The sequence below is a fragment of the Orycteropus afer genome, unplaced genomic scaffold (genome assembly GCF_000298275.1).
Source record: "Orycteropus afer afer isolate SDZICR_OR568_19922 unplaced genomic scaffold, OryAfe1.0 scaffold00375, whole genome shotgun sequence".
NCBI classification, from domain to species: Eukaryota; Metazoa; Chordata; class Mammalia; order Tubulidentata; family Orycteropodidae; genus Orycteropus; species Orycteropus afer.
Window position 1 is genome coordinate 3135343 of NW_006921962.1, and position 23075 is coordinate 3158417.

Below are 23075 nucleotides of genomic sequence, written 5' to 3' on the forward strand. Positions count from 1 at the left end.
GTAAGGTATGAATGCTGAACTAGTACTCAGATTACTTTCCCCCAGAAAGTTCATTATTCAGAAGCATTCATTATTCTTCTTTTTTCAAATCTCAAATATGTTTTTCTCAGATATTTTTATAGCCTATATTTGCCATATGTGGCTCATCCATACAACAAATACATGTTAATATTTTCTCCTTGCCATGTATTGTATCTCCTGTATTCTAGGTTATTATTTGTCACAGGAGAATACCTATAAAAGATGTTTGCCTGTATTTTATTCACTACCCAAAAGCATTGAAATGTGTGGGTCATAACAAATTACGGATACTATTGCAAAGAATGGAAATTCCAGAACACTTTAACTGTGTTCATGGAAAACGTGTGCGTAGATCAAGAGGCAATTGTTTGGAGAGAACAAGGGGATACTGCATGGTTTAAAATCAGGAAATGTGTGCATCAAGGTTGTATTCTATCACCATACTAAATTTAGTTTATACACTGAGCAAATAATCCGAGAAACTATGAAGAAGAGCACATACCAGGATTGGAGGAAGACGTATTAACAACTGGTTATATGTAGATGACACAACCTTACTTCCTAAAAGTAAAGAGGATTTGAAGCATTTACTGATGAAGAATAAAGACTACAGAGTTCAGTATGGATTACACCTCAACATAAAACAAATCCTCACAGCTTGATCAGTAAGCAACATCATGATAAATGGAGAATACATTGAAGGTCACAAAGATTTCATTTTACTTGGATCCATAGTCAGCATCCATGGAAGCAGCAGACAAGAAATCAGATGATGTTGCATTGGGCAAATCTGCTGCAAAAGACTCTTCAAAGTATTAAAAAGTAAAGATGTCACTTTGAGATCTAAGGTGCACCTGAACCAAGCCATGGTATTTTCATTTGCCTCCTGTGCATATGTGAAAGCTGGACAGTGAATAAGGAAGAACGAAGAGTTGACAGATTTGATTTATGGTGTTGGTAAAGGACGGTAAATATACCTTGGATTGCCAGAAGGATGAATAAATCTGGAAGCAGTATAGCCAGAATGCTCCTTAGATGTGAAGATGGCGAGACTTCATGCATATACTTTGGATATGTTTTCAGGAGGTACTAGGCCCTGGAGGAAGGATATATGCTTAGTAAAGTAGAGGGTCAGCGAAAAAGAGGAAGACCTTTAAAGAGATGGATTAACCACAGTGACTACAATAATGGGCTCAAACATAGCAATGATTATGAAGATAGCCCAGCACTGAGCAGTGTTTCGTTCTGTTGTACTTAGGGTTGCTATGAGTTGGAACAGACTCAGCAGTATTTAACAGCAACAACATACATAAGCCTAAAAAAATCTTTGTTCAAATGAAGAATTTGCCATTGTGTAGTAATATTTTTAAAACCTGATAAGGAATTGGTGGTTCAGTGGTAGAATTCTCACCTTCCATGTGGGAGACCTGGGTTCAGTTCCCAGCCAGTACACTTTATATACAGCCGCCACCCATGTATCATTGGAGAGTTGTGTGTTGCTATAACACTGATCTGGTTTCAGTGCGCTTCCATACCAAGATGGACTAGGAAGAAAGGCCTGGCTATCTATTTCTGAAAATCAGCCAGTAAAAATCCTGTGCATCAAAATCTGATTTCTAACTGATCGTGGGGATGATGAAGGACTTTGCAGCATTTTGTTCAGTTGTGCATAGTGTTACCATGAGTTGGGGCCAGCTCCATGGCAGTTAACAACATGCTTTCAATTTATTGTTCTACCATTTTATCACATGACTGTTTTTGTTGTTGTTATGTGCCATCAAATTGGACCCGACTCATTGCGACCCCTCCTTGGGCTTCCGAGGCAGTATCACTACAGAAGTAGGTTGCCCCATCTTCCTTCCGAGTTATCACATTTTGAGTACAGGTTTTATTTTTATATGGAGATTTTAATGCTCTTATGTGATAGGAAGTGTAAGAATGGGAAACCTTAATTAAACTTAAAGTGCAGTGGTGAACTAGTAATTTCTACTCATAACTAAATATAATGAATGGCCTCCTAAGATCAAAAATGCAAGATTATTATAATTATATTTGCCCATCTTTTAGTGCAAGTGTTTATTTTTCGTTACTTAGTATGAGAGTGCTGATTGAAGTTTTACATTAGTTTTCTTATACAAATCACATCCATAATTCCCTTCGGAAATGTCTAGTTTTAGTTTTCTTTTTTTAAAAAAATTACTTGAACATTCTCTAGTTCAGTTATTCTTTAAATATTCTGACTTATATTTATGTCACCCTGAATACTTATACCATGACCTGTTTTCTACTATAACCACAAATTTCTGTTCCCATCATTTGAGCTTTTCCTTATTGAAAGTAAGGCTAGTTGTGCTAGTTCCCAAAGTTAGTTCCTGGGCAGTACTAACAGTACTAGTAGCAGAAAGGTTAGCGGTTTGAATCCACCCAAAGGTATCTAGGAAGACAGACCTGACAATGTACTTCCAAAACTTAACAGCCTTGACAACCCTATGGAGCACTTTTACTCTGCACACATGGGGTAACCATGAGTCGGAAATGACTTTGCAGCAACTAACATTAAGAACAACATAGACATGAAATAAGAATGTTAAAAAAAAAAAAAAAAAAGTTGTTTCTGCAAAGTGGAAATGGATTAAGACAGTTTGGAAATCCAGGTCATTATGTCTGTTAACTTAAAACTCATTCCTTTCTGGTGGATTCCTACTCATAGCAACCCTATGGGGCAGAGTAGAACTGCCCCAATAAGGTTTCCAAGGCTGGAATCTTTATGGGAGCAGACTGTCAAATCTTTGTACCAGGCAGCTTCTGATGAGTTCAAACCATCAGCCTTTTGGTTAGAAGCCAAGCACTTAACCACTGTGCCACCAGGGCTCCTTTAATATATTTGCTGTGGTTTCAACTCATAGTGACCCTATGTACAACAAAAGGAATCACTGCCTGGTCCTGCGCCATCCTTAATCATTGCCGTGCTTGAGCTGTTGTTGGAGCCACTTTGTACAAGCCCTCTTGTTGAGGGTCTTCCCCCTTTTCACTGACTGTCTACTTCATTCAGCATGATATTCTTCCTTAGGGAATGGTCCCTCCTGATAACATGACCAAAGTATGAGAGATAAAGTCTGGCTATTCTTCCTTCTAAGGAGCGTTCTGGCCATACTTCTTCCAACACAGATTTGTTCCTTCTTCTCACAAGCCATGGTTTATTCATTAATCTTTGCCAACACCACAATTCAAATGCATCAGTTCTTCTACCAAAAAAAAAAAAAAAAAAAAACCAACAAAACCCCAGACTCGCTGCCATCAAGTTGATTCCGATTCATAGTGACCCCTCTTTGGGTTTCCAAGGTGGTATCTCTACAGAAGTAGATTGCCTAGTCTTCCGAGAAATGACTGGTTAGCAGTGCCTAGACTAGATGTTGAGTCTCTGCAGTCTTATATGGCATAAACTTTGACCTCTACTGTCCTCACTGCTCTAGTACTCAAGGAGTTCTGGTGGCGTTGTGCCTAAGGCATTTGACTGTTAACGAGATGGCTGGTGGTCCAAACCTAGCAGCCACTCCTGAGAAGAAAGAATGGTCAGTCTACTTCCATAGAGATACTGCCTCAGAAACCCAAGGAGGGGTCACTGTGAGTCAGAATGGACTCTATGGCATTGAGCTTTTACTTTTTGTTTTTTGTTTTTCAGTTCTTCTGCAATCTTCCTTATTCACTGTCCAGCTTTCACATGCATATGAGACTATTCAAAAGACAGTTACTTGGGTCAGTCACACTTTAGTCATCAAAGTGTGACATCTCTGCTATTTAACACTTTAAAGAAGTCTTTTATAGCAGATTTGTCCAGTGCAATATATCCCTTGATTTCTTGACTGCTGCTGCCATGGTCATTGTTGTGGATCCAAGTAAAATGAAATCCTTGACAATTTCAGTCTTTTCTCCTTTATCATGATGTTGCTTATTGGTCCAGTTGTGAGGAGTTTTGTTTTCCTTATGTTGAGATGTAATCCATACCAAAGGCTGTAGTCTTTGATCTTCACCACTAAATGCTTCAAGTCTTCTTCACTTTCAGCAAGCAAGGTTGTGTCTTCTGCACATTGCAGGTTGTAAATGAATCTTCCTTCAATCCTGATGCTACATTCTTCATTGTACAATCCAGCTTCTCAGATTATTTGCTCAGCATGCAGACTGAATACTCATGGTGAAAGGATACAACACTGATGCACACCCTTCCTGATTTTAAGCTACGCAGTATGCCTTTGTTCTGTTTGAACAGCTGCCTCTTGGTCTATGTGTAGGTTCCTGAGAACAATTAAGTATTCTTGAATTCCCATTCTTTGTAGTGTTACCCATAATTTTGTTATCATCCACACAGTTGAATAGCTTTGCATAGTCATTAAAACACAGGTAAACATCTTTTTGATGTTCTTTTCTTTCAGCCAGGATCTTTCTGTCATTAGCAATTATATTCCTCATTTTATATCCCCTTCTGAGTCTGCCTTGACTTTTTAGCAGTTCCTTGTCAATACACTGCTGCAACAGTTTTTGGATTATCTTCAGCAAAATTTTACTTGCATGTGGTATTAATGATATTGTTTGATAATTTTCATGTTCTGTTGGATCACCTTTCTTTGGAATGGGCACAGCTATGGATCTCTTCCAGTCAGGTGGCCAGATAGCTGTCTTCCAATTTCTTGGCATAGACAATGAGCGCTTCAAGCATTGCTTTTGTTTTTTGAAACATCTCAGTGGGTATTCCATCTATTCTTAAAGCCTTGTTTTTCACCAGTTCCCTCAGTGCAGATTGGACTTCTATCAGTACCATTGGTTTTGGATCATATGCTGCCTCCTGAAATGGTTGATCATTGACTTTTTTTTTTTTTTAAGTGACTCTGTATTCCTTCCATATTCTTTGGATACTTCCTCCATCGTTCAACATTATGCCCATAGAATCTTTCAGTATTGTAACTCTAGGCTTGAATGTTTTCTTCAGTTCTTTCATGCTGAGAAATGCTGAGCTGTACTTCCCTTTTGGTTTTCTAACTCCAGATCTTTGCACATTTCATACAACATTATTTTGTCTTCTAGAGCTGCCCTTTGAAATCTTCTGTTCAGATCTTCATCATTTCTTCCATTTATTTTAAATACTCTCTTTTCAAGAGCAAGTTTCAGAGTCTCTTCTGACATTCATTTTGTTCTTTTGTTTCTTTCCTGTCTGTATAATGACCCTTTGCTCTCTTCATATATGATATTCTTGATGTCTGGTCTTTGGTTATTGTTGTTCAGTGTTTTGTTTACTTCATGCTGCTCTAACAGAAATACCACAGGTGGATGGCTTTAATAAACAGGAGTTTATTCTCTTACAGTTTTAGAGGCTAGAAGTCCGAGTTCAAAGTGCCAAGCTCTAGGGTCTAGGTGAAAGCCCCTTGACCCTGGTCTTCAGCTCTGCCTCTTGATCCCAACCCACTGGAGCTAGAGGTGTCTTCTTCACTCAGGCAGCTGCTGGCTGCTGAGGCTAATAAGCCCAAGGTTGACAAATAAAATGGCACAGTACCAATATTACCAAACAACACAGCAGATGACTAGTTCAAGTCCAGAGGTAGTCCTAAGATCAGCAAGAAACATCCAAACCAAAACCAAACTCACTCCATCGAGTCAGATCCAACTCAATAGTGACCCTTCTTGGGTTTCCGAGGCAGTATCTCTACAAAAGTAGATTGCCCAACCTTCCTTCCAAGGAGTGGCTGGTGGGTTTGAACCGCCAGCCTTCTGGTTAGTAGTCAAATGTCCTAGGAACCACGCCACCAGAGCTCCCAGCAAGAAACATAGCAGGCTACTAAATGAAGACTTGGCTACATGCAGGATCCAAGCATACCAGAAACTAGAAACCTTCCTCAAAGCTGCTGCTTATTACACTGGAAGCAGACCACGTCCATAAGACAGCTACTCACCTGCTCAAATAGATTCCACCATGGAGTTGATTATCATTCTTATCATGAGGAATAACTGCATCCAGTAGCTCAATCACTCAAAACCAGTCCCAGCCAAGTTGATCCATAACCTTAGCTACCCCATTCAGAGCATCAAATTTATTCTCCATATGGTCTCTAAATTCAGGTGGGATATACTCACGGTCATATTTTGGCTCTTGTGGGCTTGTTTCATTTTCTTCAGCTTCAACTTGAAGTTGCATGTGAGTAATTGATGATCTGTTCAACAGTCAGCCCCTGGACTTGTTCTGGCTGATCATACTGAGCTTCTCCATGTTCTTTCCACAGGCGTAATTGATTTAATTCCTGTGTATTCTGTCTGGCAAGATCCACTGTATAGTTGCTGTTTGTGTTGAAAATAGGTATTTGGAATGAATAAGCTGTGGTTCTTGGAAAGTTCTAAAATGTGATCTCCAGCATCATTTCTGTCACCAAGGCCATACTTTAAAGCCACTGATGCTACTTCTTTGTTTCCAACTTTTGCATTCCAATCACTAGTAATTATCAATACATCTTCATTTTATTTTAGGTCAATTTCAGATTACAGAAATAGATAAAATCTTTAATTTCTTCCTCGTTGCCTTCAGTGGTTGGTGCATATGTTAGTGTTAACTGTTCTTCTTTATCCTGTCACTGACATCATTTTAGTTCTGTTGGTGTAGTGATTAAGGCTAACCAAAAGGTCTCCAGTTCAAACCCACCAGTTGCTCCGAGGAAGAAAGATGAGGCAGTCTGCTTCTTTAGAGATTTACAGCCTTGGAAACCTAGTGGAGTTCCAGTGAGTCAGAATCAGCTTGATGGCAGTGAATTTGGTTTTCTGCTTTAGACAGCATTTTACGTCAGGGTAGGTCTTGAAATGTTCTTTTTGATGATAAAGGCAACCCCATTCCTCTTTAGTTTGTCATTCCTGGAATAGTAGGCCATCTAGTTGTCAGATTCAAAATGGCCAATATCCATCCACGTCAGCCCACTAATGGCCAGGATATCAGTGTTTATGCGTTCCATTTCATTTTTGACAACTTTCAATTTTCCTAGATTGATACTTCATATATTCCAGTTATTATTGGATGTTTATAGAGGTTTCTTCCCTTTTAGAGTTGAGGCAAATTAGCAAATGAAGGTCCCGATAGCTCTACTCCATCCACATCAAGTCCCCTCTGCTTTGAGAAGATAACTTTCCCCAGTCATATTTTCAGCACCTTCCAACCTGAGAGCTCATCATCTGGCACTATATCAGACAGTGTTTCACTGCTATTCATAAGGTTTTCTGTGGCCAGTTTTTTCAGAAGTAGATGGCCCCGTCTTTCCTCTTAGTCTTTCTTAGTCTGGGAGCTCTGCTGACTTGTCCACCATGATGACCCTGCTGGTATTTGAAATACCAGTGATATCGCTTCCAGCATTATAGCAACATGCAATCTGCCGGAGTACCACCAACTGACAGATGAATGGTGGAATATGTTTGCTACCTTCCAGTAACTAATTGTATTACTTGATTAGGGACAAATTGTAAGTATTTCAACTAATTGACTATAATTACATTTTCACCTAAGTTGCTATAATCACACTCATACAAGTGAATACTCCTTTGCTCTTCCCTTCTGCATGCTAAACCTTTTGTATGAATGAGCTTATGTAAAAGTTTGTGTGCAAGAGTTTTGGAATCTCTAAGATTTTCTTAGTACATCTTTTAAAACTTAAATATTATATAAAGATAACTCAAATCACTGGTAGGTGGGGATCTGGTAAAAGTCTTACTAAAAGAAATGTTTGACAACTGTGACACTTTTTTTTTTTTTTTTTAATATACGGAGTGTTAAAAGTAAGTTTTGAATAAATGTTTAAGTAAAGAAATTAAATAGAAGGGTATACCATGTGGATAATTTATTTATAGAAACATAACAGCACCTGCTATTTAATATGAACTATTCTGGTGGCACTGTAGTTAAAGCATTAGGATGCTAACCAAAAGGTTGACAGTTCTAACTACTAAATGCTCTGCAGGGGAAGGATGAGAGGCTTCAATAAAGATTTCAGCCTTGGAAACCCTGTGGGGCAGTTCTGCTCTACCCTGTAGGGTTGCTGCGAGTAGGTGTTGATTTGATGGGAGTGGATTTTCCCCCCTTTTAACTCAGATAAACTTCTCCTGATACACTTTTGAGGTCAGTACTGTTACTGTTCGCTACTCATCTGTCAGTTTGTTATGCTAGAGTGGCTGGCATTGTTGCAGTGATACTGGAAAATATGCCTCCAGTATTTCAGATACCAGCAGGGTCACCCCTGGTGGACAAGTTTCAGTGGAGCTTTTAGACTAAGACAAACTGGGAAGCAGGAGGACTTAGTGATCTGTTTCTGAAAACATGGGCCAGTGAAAACTTTATGAAGAACAGCAGAATATTGTCTGATAATGGGCCATAAGATGAATCCATCATGTTGGAAGGCACTGAAAATATGATAAAGAGCTGCCTCCTCAAAGTAGAGTTGACCTTAATGACATGGATAGAATAAGCTTTCAGGACTTTCATTGGTTGATGTGATACAACTCAAAATGAGAAGAAACAGCAGCAAGCATCCATTAATTACTGGTGTATGGAATGTATGAAGTATGAATCTAGGAAAATTGGAAGTCATCAGAAATGAAATGTGACATGTAAAGATTAATATCCTAGGCATTAATTAGCTGAAATGGATTGGTACTGGGCACATTTTGAATCTGACAAACATCTGTCTACATACTCTGTAGGGCCGCCATGAGTTGCAGTTGACTTCATGGCAGTGAGTTTGGTTTGGCTTTTGATTTGAAAGGGTTAGGTGGGCTCTGGTGGTGTAGTGGTTAAAGCATGTGGCAGCAAACAAAAGGTCGGCAATTCAAACCCAGTGACCACTTCACGGGAGAAAGATGAGGCAGTCTGCTCCAATAAAGATTTATAGCCTTGGAAACCCCATGGGAGTAGTCCTGCTCTGTCCTATAGGGTCACTAGGAGTCATAATCAACTTGATGGAAGTGGGTTTGGTTTGATTTTGAAAGGATTGAACCAACCCCTCACTCACTGCCATCAAGTTGATTTCTGACTCATAGCAGCCCCCATTCGGTTTCCAAGGCTGTAAATCTTTACGAAAGTAGATTGCCCTGTCAGCTGATGGATTTTGAACCACTGACCTTCACATTAGCAACCAATTGCCTTATCCACTAAGTCACCAGAGCTCCTTGAACCAACCCATACTGGTAACACATTCTTCATCACAAGCACCTTCATTGTCTTCACATACAGCTTTTAAATTATTGAAAAGGCTTTGAGCCTTTTGTTACACTAAAGTAATGTTAAATAAGAACCATATGCACCTGCTCCAGTTTAACCTACAGATTCTTAAGGCAGAGTTAGGAGCTGATGTTTTTCCTAATCTAGGAACTGCCTGTGTATACCCCCATACCTAAACTGTCTTTAAGCCAAGGACAATGTCTGCTTTTATTTTTGTGTAGTTTCTTTACTGAACTTTGTTATCAAGCATCTCAACGTTTTCCTTCTAAATGTGTGGGAAAGAAAAAAGCTTGCCCTTGAAGTAACTTGCTGAGAAAATTAACTAGGCCTCTTTTCAATGAAAACAGAAATTTCATATGTATTTGTTAGTTCATTGAATCAGTTTACCCCTGAAGTTGATAGATCTGCCATACCTGAAACTAAACAAGAAGTGTTTTCACACAGCTATTTATTACTGATAATTTTTCTGAATGTGCATTCAAGAAAAATTTAACATAAACCATTTACAGCCTATCCAAAGCTAAACATCATCTTTTCCCAACCTCCTCCTTAAAATGTTTTCTCTCACTTCCTCCTATGCTGAAGTGAGCCACTGTTACCATGGGAGTATAGCAGGTTCTCCATTGGTATGTGGGATAGAAAGTTGAAAACCACCAATCTGTAATATCAAATCTAGTCATCTTTGCATTATACTCAGATATTTTACCTGAATTATATTCAGACCTTTTAACCACCTGGCCTTACCTTATCACCCCCCCCCACTCCCTTTGGTTTAAATTTACAGATACTGTTTACCACTGAATGATTTACTGTTTCCTTACTCTGTGCATTTTAATCATGACGCCTTTGCTCAGTGAGGTTGCATCTTGCTTTTCTTCTATGCTAGTTGAATTCCAAACCTTAACCCTTATATATCCATTATACCTATACGGGCTCTCTTAGTCTGGTAGCATAGTGCCTAAGGCACTTGACTGCTACCCAGAAGGCTGGCGGTTCAAACCCACCAGCCACTCCTCGGATACTGCCTCAGAAACCCAAGGAGGGGTCACTATGAGTCAGATCCAACTCGACGGCACATAACAACAACAAGAAGTCACAAAAATTATCTCTTTATGCACTCCAAACAAACAACAAAAGAAAAAACCCAAACTCACTGCCATCGAATCAGTTCCAATTCATAGTGACCTCCATTGAGTTTCTAAGGCTACATCTTTGCAGAAGCGGACTGTCCCATTTTTCTTCCCCAGAGTGACTGATGGGTTTGAACCACCAACCTTTGGGTTAGCACCAGTGCCTTAACCACTGTACCACCATAGCTCCTTTTTTTTGTTTACCCAGTTTTGGAGCTCTGGTACCATAGTACCTAAGGCATTTGACTGCTAACCAAGAAGGCTGGCAGTTCAACCCTACCAACTACTCCTCAGAAGGAAGACTGGGCAATCTACTTCCGTAGAGATGCTGTCTCGGAAACCCAAGGAGAGATTGGTATGAGTCGGGACTGATTCACTGGCAGTAAGTTTGGTTTAGAAAAATGTTTTAGTAACTTCTTCGAACTGTTATTATGGCCTTTACATGATTACTTTTTATTTATAGGCCAGCCTCCTATGCTATAATGTGATCTTTTTTCCTTCCCTGTATTCTTAGAGTCTTGGCGTATACACTAGTGCCACTGATGCTGTTGAATCAGTTCTAAGTCATGACAACTCCAACTACTCTATGTCAGAGTAGAATTGTACTCCAAAGGGTATCAGTGGCAGATTTTTCTGGGTATATTCGGACTGCCAACGTTTTAGTTAGCAACCAAGAACATTAACCATTTACATCACCCAGGACTCCATATACTATAAAGAGTAATAAGCCTTTAAAAAAAAGGGAAGAGGGGGGAGAATTCTTACCAAAATACTTATTATGTGTTAATATTTACAGTATTACAGCTTAAAAATTAGGGCTTTAAAAATTCATTTAAAATAAAAACATACGCATATTACATACATAATTTTTTTTTTTTATTAAAATAACTATTTTTCTCCTGAAAGCTTGATTTTATCACTGGCAAGAAATACTGTTAGTTGTTTTTCTTAAAGTGACAGATTCACTTTACTTATTTTAAAGAAAACAGCTGCCAAAATTCTAAGTTTAAGTAACAGTAGTTTTTCCTTCTTTCAAATGAAAATGGTCTTCCATGGAAAAGTCAGCTTGCAAACCAATCACACGAGAACTTTTCTTCAAGAGAACCATCATACTTTGGTGTGCAGCAGATAGGCTTTGTTCGTAATTCTCGTCTTGTTCCACAGCATAGTAAGAAGATGTGTATTCAAGTGTCAATACATAATTTTTTTTTTTTTTACAATATTCACTGATTCATCAAGTATATTCATAACAAAAATAGTTTTTTTAAAGAACAAACTATGAATGACTGTACACATTTGTGCTAAGACACCAGAAGTTCACCACTAGTGCTTTTGCACCTTCATTGTACATGTCAACACAATGAAAGGGGGAAATAACATCTTAGTGTATTTATTATTGACCTCATTATCTTCTTGAAAGGATCTCAGGGGACCCCCTCCAGCAGACTACATTTGATACCTGGGATATTATTGATACTTAGTTATAATGTCTTGCTTGTTTTCATTTTAGTATGTACTTGTTTTCCTAGTTGGGTTGCCATAAAAAATCTAGTTACTTATAGTACTATTGGATGTTTATCTTAGCAAGGACTTTTACAGTTTAGTTAATTGACCTGTTTGATGGCATTATAATCAAGACAACAGCAGACTAACTTGCAGAGAATATTTACTTTGTAAAAGGTACAGAATAGGGATTTTATTCTCTTGATGCATTATTTGGCGTCTTGATTAAAATTCTAATCATGCTTTCTATTTTGATTTTAGGCTTGCATTGATGACAATGTTGATATGGTGAAGTTTCTGGTAGAAAATGGAGCGAATATTAATCAACCTGATAATGAAGGCTGGATACCACTACATGCAGCTGCTTCATGTGGATATCTGGATATTGCAGAGTAAGCCTGTTCTTAGTTTTAGTTTTATCCAAATATTGTTTTAAGGATCTGAGATTTTATAGAAGTTGTGTTAAAGATAAACAACTGAACTCTTACATTAGCATGATGCATGGAATTCATTATTTCCAAGAAAGAGAATGAGTGGTTCATCTTAATGTCAGATCTTCCTGTTTTCCCACCCTCCTGACCTTTGATACTTTTTATTAATATGAGTAAGTCTAAGTTTTTTCTCTCCGTCCCTGTCATATTTTCTTTTGAGGACAGTGAAAACCAAAACCAAAAAACCAAACTCACTGCTGTTGAGTCAGCTCCGACTCATAGCAACCCCTCCTTGGGTTTCTGAGGAGGTAGTTGTCTCTACAGAAGTAGATTGCCCAGTCTTCCTTCCTAGGAGTGGCTGGTGGGTTTGAACCACCTGCCTTCTGGTTAGCAGTCAGATAGATGCCTTAGGCATTATACCACCAGAGCTCCTGAGGACAGCTAAAGCATTGTAAAATGATTTAGGGTTAATACTTAGCAATCTAGTCTATTCCTAGATAATTATATGTTAGGAGAAATTAATAGTAATTCTCAATTGGGTTACTTTGCTATAGGGAGAATATGTTATAGAGTTCCCTGGTTAGTTTATTTCTCCTTTCTTAGTTTTTTCTCAGAATTATTTTCTGAAAATACATTTTTTAGAAACTTAAGTGAAAAATGGTCATTGTATTCTTAGCTACATCTATTAGGTGGTATATTTGTTTTCTAGGGCTGCCATAATGAATTGCCACAAACTAAGTGACTTAAAACAACAGAAATTTATTCTCTCACACTTCTGGAGGCCAGAAGTCTGTAATCAAGGTGTTGATGATATTGTGTTCTCGTTAAAGGCTCTAGGGCAGACTTTTCTTCTTCTTCCTGGTTTCTGGCGTCTCCCTGTGATCCTTGTCATTCCGTGGCCTGTCGTTGCAGCACTCAGGTTTCTGCCTCCATCTTCACATGGCCTTTTCCCTATCTGTCTGTTCTCTCTTCTTCTTATAAGGACACCGGTCACTGGATTTAGGGCCCACTCTAATCCAGTATTTCTTTAACTTTTGCTTTGGTGGTTGGTGCGTAAATTTGAATAATAGTCATATTAACTGGTCCTCCTTGTAGGCATATGGGTATTATCCTGTCACTGATAGCATTGTAATTCAGGATAATAGATCTTGGGATGTTTTTTTTTTTTTTGACAGTGAAGATGATGCCATTCCTCTTCAGTTTGTCATTCCCGGCGTAAAAGACCCTATGATTGTGTGATTCAAAATGGCCACTACTAGTCCATTTCAGCTCACTGATGCCTAGGGTATGGACCTTTATGTGTTCATTTTTAACAACTTTTAATTATCCTTGATTCATATTTTGTACATTCCACATTCCAATTATTAATGAACGTATTAATGAACATTTGCAGTTGTTTCTTTCCATTTTGAGTTGTGCCCCTTCAGGAAATGAAGGTCCTGAAAGCTTTACGCCATATACATTATTAAGGCCAACCCTCCTTTGAGAAGGGAACTCTTCCCGAGTCATATTTTGAGTGCCTTCCAACCTGAGGGGCTCGTCTTGCTGGCACTCTATCAGACAGTGATTCGTGACTCTTCATAAAGTTTTCCAGAAATACAGCAGACAGTGCTTCACTGCTAGTCACAAGATTTTCACTGGCCAGTTTTTTCAGAAGTGGATGGCCCTATGCAAAGCAAACAGCCAAAGCAAAAGATGAAGAAATTGAAGATTTTTCACTAATTTCTACAGTCTGAAATTGACCTATCATGCAATCAAGATATATTGATTATTGCTGACTATTGGAATACAAAAGTTGGTAACAGAAGCAGCATCTATAGTTGGAAAATAAGGCCTTGGTGATAGAAATGATGATGGAATTAGCATAATAGAATTTTACAAGACTACCAACTTATTCATTGCTGCAAATACCTGTTTTCTTCGAAGGTAACAGCCACTATTCGTGTGCACCTTGCCATATGGAATACACAGGAATCAAATTGACCGCATCTGTCGAAAGAGGCAATGGAGATTATCATGAGTCAAAACAAGGCCCAGGAGTTGATTGTGGAACAGACCATCAGTTATTCATCTGCAAGTTCAAGTTGAAGCTGAAGAAAAACAAGTCCACAAGAGCAAAAATAGGACCTTGAGTGTATCCCCCTGAATTTAGAGACCATCTGAAAGACTAGATTTGGCACATTGAACACCAGTCACTGAAGATCAGACGAGTTGTAGGAGGACATCAACAACATCATAAGAAAGCAAAAAGTCATTCAGAAGACAGGAAAGGAAGAAAAGACAAAATAGATGTTGGAAGAGACTCAGAAACTTGTACTTGAATGGAGAGAAGCTAAAGTGAATGGAAGAAATGATGGAATAAAAGAGCTGAACAAAAGATTTCAAAGGGCAGCTCAAGAAGGCAAAGTAAAGATTATAATGTAATGTGCAAAAACCTGGAATTAGAAAGCAAAAAGGGAAGAACAGACTTGGCATTTCTTAAGCTGAAACAACTGAAGAAAAACTTCAAGCCTCATATTGCAGTGTTGAAGGATTCTATGAGCAATACACTGAATACTCCAGGAAATACCAAAAGAAGATAGAAGGTATACGTAGTGTTGCTGAACCAAAAAGAGTTGATAAACGTTCAGTCATTTCAAGAGGTAGCATATCAATAACCAATGGTCAAGAACGAATGTTATTGAAGGAAGAAGTCCAAGCTGAAGAAAGTGACAAAAAACAAGGCTCCAGGAATTGACAGAATACCTACTGAAATGATTCAGCAAATCGATGCAGCTCTGGAGGTGCTACTCATCTATGCCAGGAAATTTGGAAGACAGCTACCTGCCCATCTGACTGGAAGAGACTGATATTTGTGCCCATTCCAAAGAAAGGTGATCCAACAGAATGTGGAAATTATTGAACAGTATTGTTAATATCACACACAAGTAAAATTTTGCTGAAGATAATTCAAAAACTGTTGCAGCAGTATATTGACAGGGAACTTCTAGAAATGCAAGCTGGATTCAGAAGAGGACGTGGCATTAGGGATATCATTGCTGGTATCAGATCAGTCTTAGCTGAAAGCAAGGAATACCAGAAAGATTTTTACTTGTGTTTTATTGACTGTGCAAAGATATTTGACTGTGTGGATCATAACAAATTATGGATAACATTGAGAGAAGAATGAGAATTCCAAAACACTTAACTTTGTTCATGAAAAAGCTGTACTTAGAACAGGAGGCTGTGAGTTGAAGAGAACAAGGGAATACTGCCTGGTTTAAAATCAGGAAGGATGTATGTCAGGATTGTATCTTTTCACCATACTTGTTCAGGCTGTATGCTGAGCAAATAGTCCAAGAAGCTGGACTACATGAAGAAGAATGTGGCATCAGGATTGGAGGAAGACTCATTAACAACTTGCAATATACGGATGACACAACCTTGCTTGTTGAAAATGAAGAGGACTTGAAGCACTTATGTATGAATATCGGAGACTACAGTCTTCAGTGTGGAATACACCTGAACATAAAACAAAAATCCTCACCACTGGACCAGTAAGCAACATCATGATAAATGAAGAAAACATTAAAATTGTCAAGGATTTCATTTTATTTGGAGCCACAATCAGCACTTAGGAAACAGCACTCGAGAAATCATGGGCAAATGTGCTGCAAAAGACCTCATTAAAGTGTTGAAGAGCAAAGATGCAACTTTGAAACTAAGGTGCACCTAACCCAGGCCATGGTATTTTCAGTCACCTCACATGCATGTGAAAGCTGGACAGTGAATAAGGAAGTCCAAAGAAGAGTTTTTGCTTTTGAATTGTTGTGTTGGCGAAGAATACTGAAAATACCATGGACTGCCAGAAGAACTAACAAATCTATCCTGGAAAGAAGTGTAGCCAGAATGCTTCTTAGAAGCGAGAATGGCCAGATTTTGTTTCAGCTACTTTAGTCATGTTGTCAGAAGGGACCGGTCCCTGGAGAAGGATATCACACCCCAGCATGAAAGAGTGGAGGGTCAGAGAAGAAAAGAGAAGACCCTCGAGGAGATGGAGTGACACAGTGGCTACAATGATGGACTCAGGTATAGCAAGGATTGTGAGGATGGTGCAGGACCAGTCAGTGTTTCATTCTGTTGTATATAGGGTCACTATGAGTCAGAATCAACTGGATGACATCTAACAACAGCAGCAACCACTAATCAAGTATGACCTCATATTTTTGTTGTTGTTTGGGTGAAAGTTTACAGAGCAAATTCATTTTCCATACAATAGTTGATATACATTTTGTTTCATGACCTTCACTACAATCCCCATAATGTAATAGTTCTCTTCCCACTTCCTCCCATGGCTACCTTTTCCTTGTGTCCTTTCTTATGCATTCCTGCCCTCTCAGCTATCTCCCTATGCAAATACTGCCCTTCTGGTCTCCCATGGTTGATTGACACCTACCTGGTGTCAGCGTTCACCTTATATGCATGTCTGTTATTAGGCTGGAAGCCACAGGAGTGAGTTCAGTTCCAGAGTCAAAGAGTGACTAGGGGCTAGAGTCTTGGGGATTTCACCGGTCTCTGTCAGACCAGTAAGCCTGATTTTTTTTTATGATTTTGTTTCACATTTTTCTCCCGCTTCATTCAGGATCTCTATATCGATACCTTTCTGAGTGGTTGTCAGTGGTAGCTGGTCACCATCTACTTCTTCTGGTCTCAGGGTCATTTAGGCTGAGTTTCTCATGGTCCCTTGGACTAATTAATTGTTTCCATGTGTCTTTGATTTTCTTTATTCTTCTTTGCTCTGGACAAGGAGAGACCAGTTGTTGAATCTTAGATAGCTACTTGCAAATTTTTAAGACCTCGGTCACTACTCACCAAAGTAGGATATAGAAGAAACTTTTTGTGTATGTTACAGCATTTGAGATTGATGTCCTCTGTGAGCCCATGTCCTGAGCCCATGGACCCAGTGAGTCACTTCCTCAGGCTGTTTGGCAATGGCTGAGAAGTTATCATTACTTTTCACTAGAGTTATCATTACCTCTATTATATATAAGGACATTCTTATAGCACAATACAGATCTGTATGTAATGATATCATCTGTCTAACATACATGGTCATGGGTATATTCCCTTTTATCTAAACATACCTCATCATTGAGCCTGTCTACCTATGTGTTCACCTATAGATTATTGTTTTTTGCAGAGAATCTACATTGTATTTTCATGTCTTTACCTCTTGTGCACCTCTCTGTTTCTTCCTTTTCCCTAATGTTATTTTATTGGTCACTTGCTTTTAGTATAATGCTTCATCTTAATGGATTACTACTGAAGGGAGTCTGTTTTCAAGTATCTTCACACTTACGGGTACTGGGAGTTAGGACTTAAACATATGTTTTTTGGGGGATAGAATTCAACCCACTACAAGTAGATACTTTTCAAGAAAAGTGTAAATATCCTGACAAAATAACTTTTTCCATTTTATTTTCCCTTCTTGTTATTATGTATCCACATCATGATCAATATTATTGACTATCTGCTTATATCAAAGCTTATCAACTAATAAATTATTGAATGTAGGAATTATATACTGTGGATCTCTCTTAGAAAGACTTTGACAGTTTTATCTGTCTGTAACCTTCAGCTTTTTTTCCCATCCATGTATATTAGAGTTAAGATACATCAATTTCAAGGTGAGGCAGTGATGAAATGAAAGTGCTATGACCTTGGAATCAGAAGATCTTGAAGTTAAAAGAGTTGTATTACTCACTGCCACTAACTGTACTTTATCTTTGGGTGATTTGTTTACTTTTCCTCAGCCTTGGGTTCTCTATATGTAAAATGAGGAAGTCGTTTTGCCATTGTCCATCAGTGGTGGTTCGCAATTGTAATCATGTTCTCAAATTTCTTACCTTCTTCCTATAGTGTTCACGTTCAACAGAGAACTTGGATCTCTACTTCTCAGGGAAAAATAGAAAATGTGCATTTATCTTTATCTGTCTCTAAAGATTAGGTACTTAGGTCTAGAGTTAGTTGATATGCGTTATGAATGCCTCCTCAGCCACTGTTGAAAGGTGTATAACCTTGACTTAACTTTTCTAAGTTTCCATTTCCTTCTCTATAAAATTGGAATATTTCCTAGGATTGTTTTAAGGATTAATTGAGGTAATCCGTCAAGCATAGTACTTGGCACATAGAAAATGCTAAGTACTAGCTTTATGATCGTTATCATTTTTATCTCCCTGGGAAAGTGAAAATGCAACCTGTTTCTTAAAATGGTCAATGCTCAGTGTCAAAATGTATATGAACTGCTGTGTGGAAGATGAATTTGCTCTGTAAACTTTCACCCAAATCACAGTAAAATAAAATAAAAATAAAATGTTTAATCCTTTTGTTTCCTTTTTTACTTATGCCTCTGAGTTTGAAAAGGCAAGTGTTTTTCCTCTTGAATAATGTCCTCCCACAGACTTGATTGTTAACCAGTTGTATGACTTGGGTAGTTTTGGTTGCAGATAAGAGAATACCCAATTTAAAATGAGCTGAAGAGTAAGGGCACTTGTTATGCAAGATAATACATTGTAATGCATAAGAGAAAAAACATACCTGTAAGTTTCTCGGTGGTGTCCTCAAGAGCCTTCCATAGTTTTTCTTTCTGTGCCTTTTTTAGATACTGACTTTATTCCTAGCCTTGGCGACCTCATGGTCACAAGATATTTGCCACATCTCTAGAATTGTATTTTTATAAATGTAGGTCCAAGAGTAAAAGAAAAAGCAAGTAGGGGTGGAGATTAACCTTCTCCATATTTTGTGTATGTCAAGTTAGGAAACCTTTCCCACCTTGCCTTCTACTTGAAACTAACTTCTCTTTAGAGAATGTGCATTGGCCTAGACTAGGTCATCTGCCCATGCCCTAGCAGCAAAGGAGGCTGAGAGAGGCAAACATCTAGCATATTCAGCTTCTTACATGCCAGTAAGTAAGTATGAAGGAAGGTAATCAGTTCACTGTACTCATTAATATTATCAGTAAACAAACAGACTCACTCCCGGCGAGTTGGATCTGACTCATAGCAACCCCTCCTTGGCTTTCCGAGGCAGTGTCACTAAGGAAGTAGATTGCCCAATCATCACTCCAAGGAGCAGCTGGTGGGTTTGAACCGCCAGCCTTCTGATTAGCACTCATATGCCTTAGGCACTATGCCACCAGAGCTCCTAATATCATCATATAATAACTATTACTTTTCATGATTTGGAAAGTGAGATAAGTATATACTTTATAGGACTTCTGCAGACAAAAGTGGCCTGTTTTGGCTAAAGTTGACTTAGAGTTTTCCCTATCCTATTTCCTATCTATGAGTAGTTTGAATTCAATTGTGAGATGACTAAAGTGTTTAAATTCATATTTTTTAAAAAATTAAAATTAGAAGAATGATGTAGTTTTTCTTTTGCTCTGCCATCTGAAGTTTGTGGGTTTTTTTTTTTTTTTTTTAATAATGAAAATGTTTTCATGAAAGACAGTTGGCACTTGTTTATCTGGTTTACTTATTAAGGTGATAACAACCAAAAACCTCTCCAAATTCCTGATTTTTTTTTTAAATTATCAGCATAATGTCTTTTAGCAGTTAATTTCCCCAGTGAATGAGAGAAGTTAATGAAGCCCTAGTTTTTCTTAAATCTAGAAAAGTACAGTATGGTGGCTTAAGAGATAAAGTGATGTTATTTCTTAAACCATGGCATTTGTATAGCTGAAAGAAGGTCCTATTAATGATGCAGAAATAACAGCTATGTTAAACCAGGACTGACCAAGGTAAACTAGGGCATTTGGTCACTATTAGTGGAGTATTTTGGAATTAAATGTGTTGTAAATTGTGGCTCTGCGATTCACTAGCCTTGTGCCCTTGGCCAAGCTACTTATCCTCTGTTTTATAAAGTGGAAATGATTTGACTTCTCTCCAGCTCTCAATTTTCATATTGTTTACTAGTTCGTAGTTTTCACTCCATCTATACTGGACTACTTTTAGTTTACTTACATTCCCTGTTGGTTCATACCAGTGGGTCTTTGCTCATATGGTTTCCTTTGCTTGCTTGCTTTACTTGACCAGCTTCAAGGTGCAGTTTGTGTAAGGGTCACTTCTGCCAGGAGACCTTTCTGATGTTTGCCACTTATTCATCATCATCTCTATAGTCAATTTTTTACATGATTCTTTAGCAACTGCTTTATGCACAAAATACTACTAAGTCATCCCTATTGAAATGGAAAGTGAAACAAGCAACCATGCCCAGATTAGTTTACTCTGATTTGGGGATAATTACAATAAATGGAATACATAGGAATGAGATCAACTACATCTTTGGAAAGTGGCGATGGAGAAGCTTCAATATCTTCAGCAAAAACAAGGCCAGGAGCTGACTGTGGAACAGACCATCATTTGCTCATGTGCAAGTTCAAGTTGAAGCTGAAGACAATTGAAACAAATTTATGAAAACAAAAATATGACCTTGATTACATCCCACCTGAATTTACAGATCATGTGAAGAATAGATTTGATGATTGAACACCAGTGACTGAAAACCAGAGGAATTGTGGGACAACATCAAGAACATCATCCATGAAGGAAGTGAAAGGTCATTAAAAAGACAGGAAAGGAAAAAAAGACCAAAATGGATGTCAGAAGAGACTTTAAAACTTGCTCTTGCAAGGAGGCTGTTGTTCAAACAGAACAAGGGGATACTGCATGGTTTAAAATCAGGAAGGGAGTACATCAGGGTTGTATTCTTTCTCCACACTTATTCAATCTATATGCTGAGCAAATAATCCGAGAAGCTGGACTAATGAAGAAGAACGTGGCATCAGGATTGGAGGAAGACTCATTACAACTTGCGATATGAAGATGACACAACCTTGCTTGCTGAAAGTGAATATGATTTGACGCACTTACTGGTAAAGATTAAAGGCTATAATCTGTAGTATGGATTATACCTCAATATAAAGAAAACAAAACTCCTCACAACTGGACCAGTAAGCAACATCATGATGGATAGAGAAAAGATAGAAGTTGTCAAAGACTTCATATTACTTGGCTCTACAATTAACATCAATGGAAACAGCAGTTAAGACATCAGACAACGTATTGCATTGGATAAGTCTGTTGCAAAAGACCTCTTTCAAGTGTTGAAGAGCAAAGATATCTCCTTGAAGACTAAGGTGTGCCTAACCCAAGCCATGGCATTTTCAATCGCCTTGTATGCATATGAGAGCTAGACACTGAATAAGGAAGACTGAAGAAGAGTTGATGCTTTTGAGTTGCAGTGTTGGAGAAGAATGCTAAAGTACTGCAGAATGCTAAAAGAACTAACAGATCTGTCGTAGAAGAAGTGTAGCCAGAATGCTTCTTGGAAGTGAGAATGGCCAGATGTTATCTCATGTATTTTGGTCATGTTGTCAGAAGGGACCATTCTCTGGAGAAGGTTGTCAAGCTTGGTAAAGTGAAGGATCAACAAAAGAGGGGAAGGCCCTCAAGAAGATGGATTGACACAGTGGCTGTTGTGATGGGCTCAGGTATAGTAGGGATCGTGAGGCTGGCACAGGACCAGGCAGTGTTTTGTTCTTTTGTGCATAAGGTTGCTATGAGTCGGAAACAACACAACTGCACATAACAACAAACCCCCAGAGTGACTGAATAGCAAACCTCCTAGGTGCATCCCATTCCCAGTCGTGTCTTGTCTTCACCTCATTCTTCCCCTCCTCCTGATTTCATTCATCTACCTAGCAGCCCTACAGCCTTTCACTCCAGGCACAGAGCAGTGTCTGTTGTGGCTCTTTTGCTCCTGCTGTAGGCACTGGTGGTACTAGCTGGGTCCAAAGTGCTCACATGCTTCAGCTCCAGGTGGCAGCTGTACATGATCAAGAGGTGGCTGCACTAACAAGGCAGCAGCAGCCAAGGATGCCACTGCCAGCATGCTCATGGTGTCCACACACCCATTCCCCATGCCTCCTTATGCTCGGACATGAGCCAAGTCCTGATCCAGCTGCTTGTGCAGCCCCTGCCTTGGCTATGCCACACAGAGTTCGCAAGGCTGGTCTCCTATATGCAGTGAATGCAGCTCTCAGGCAAAACCTGGTGGGCTCTCATAAGGTTTTAATATAATATAGGCTTTTATGGGAATTCACTGTGTATAATAATATGGTATTCTCACAACATCCAAATTGTGTAACATCCTATTTCACAGAAACTATTGGGGACGTTAAACAACACATACTGTATTAATATTTAAAATACTTATTACCCCCTTTTATAGGTAAGTAATAGAGTAATGTACACATACTTGAATTGTATACTTTGCTTTTTTAATTGAACGGTCTATTCTAGAGATCGCTATATAATGAAATACAGAGAATATTCTACATTGTTATTTACAGTTATAATACCTCCATTGTGTACCTGTAGTCATTGACTTGATTCCGAGTCATAGCAATCCTATAGGACAGAGTAGAGTTGCCATAGCTTTTCCTCCAAGACTGTAAATCTTGATGGAAGCAGACTGCCACATCTTTTTTGTGTGAGCCTCTGGTTGGTTCAAACCCATGGCTTTCTAGTTAGCAGCCGAGCACTTAATCACTGCACCATCAAGGCTTCTCCTCCATCGTGTCCTATTCCATTGTAGTTAACCTACTCCTTCTGATTGACCAGTGAATGTTACCTAATTAATGTTACCTTACCTTGGATTTGCCTTTTTTATCCCCTTGCAAATTAAATGAATTTTTATGTTTATCTTTAACAT

General features: G+C 38.6%; 1 protein-coding gene across 1 annotated transcript in view; it reads left to right on the plus strand.

Annotated features, from left to right (window-relative positions):
- The window catches only part of PPP1R12A (protein phosphatase 1 regulatory subunit 12A), a 229621-nt gene that overhangs the window by 86750 nt on the left and 119796 nt on the right, over positions 1-23075 (plus strand). Inside the window, exon 2 of the mRNA XM_007953169.2 lies at positions 12154-12284. Within this exon, the coding sequence (XP_007951360.1) occupies positions 12154-12284 (131 nt within the window). The remainder of the gene's footprint in view (positions 1-12153; positions 12285-23075) is intronic.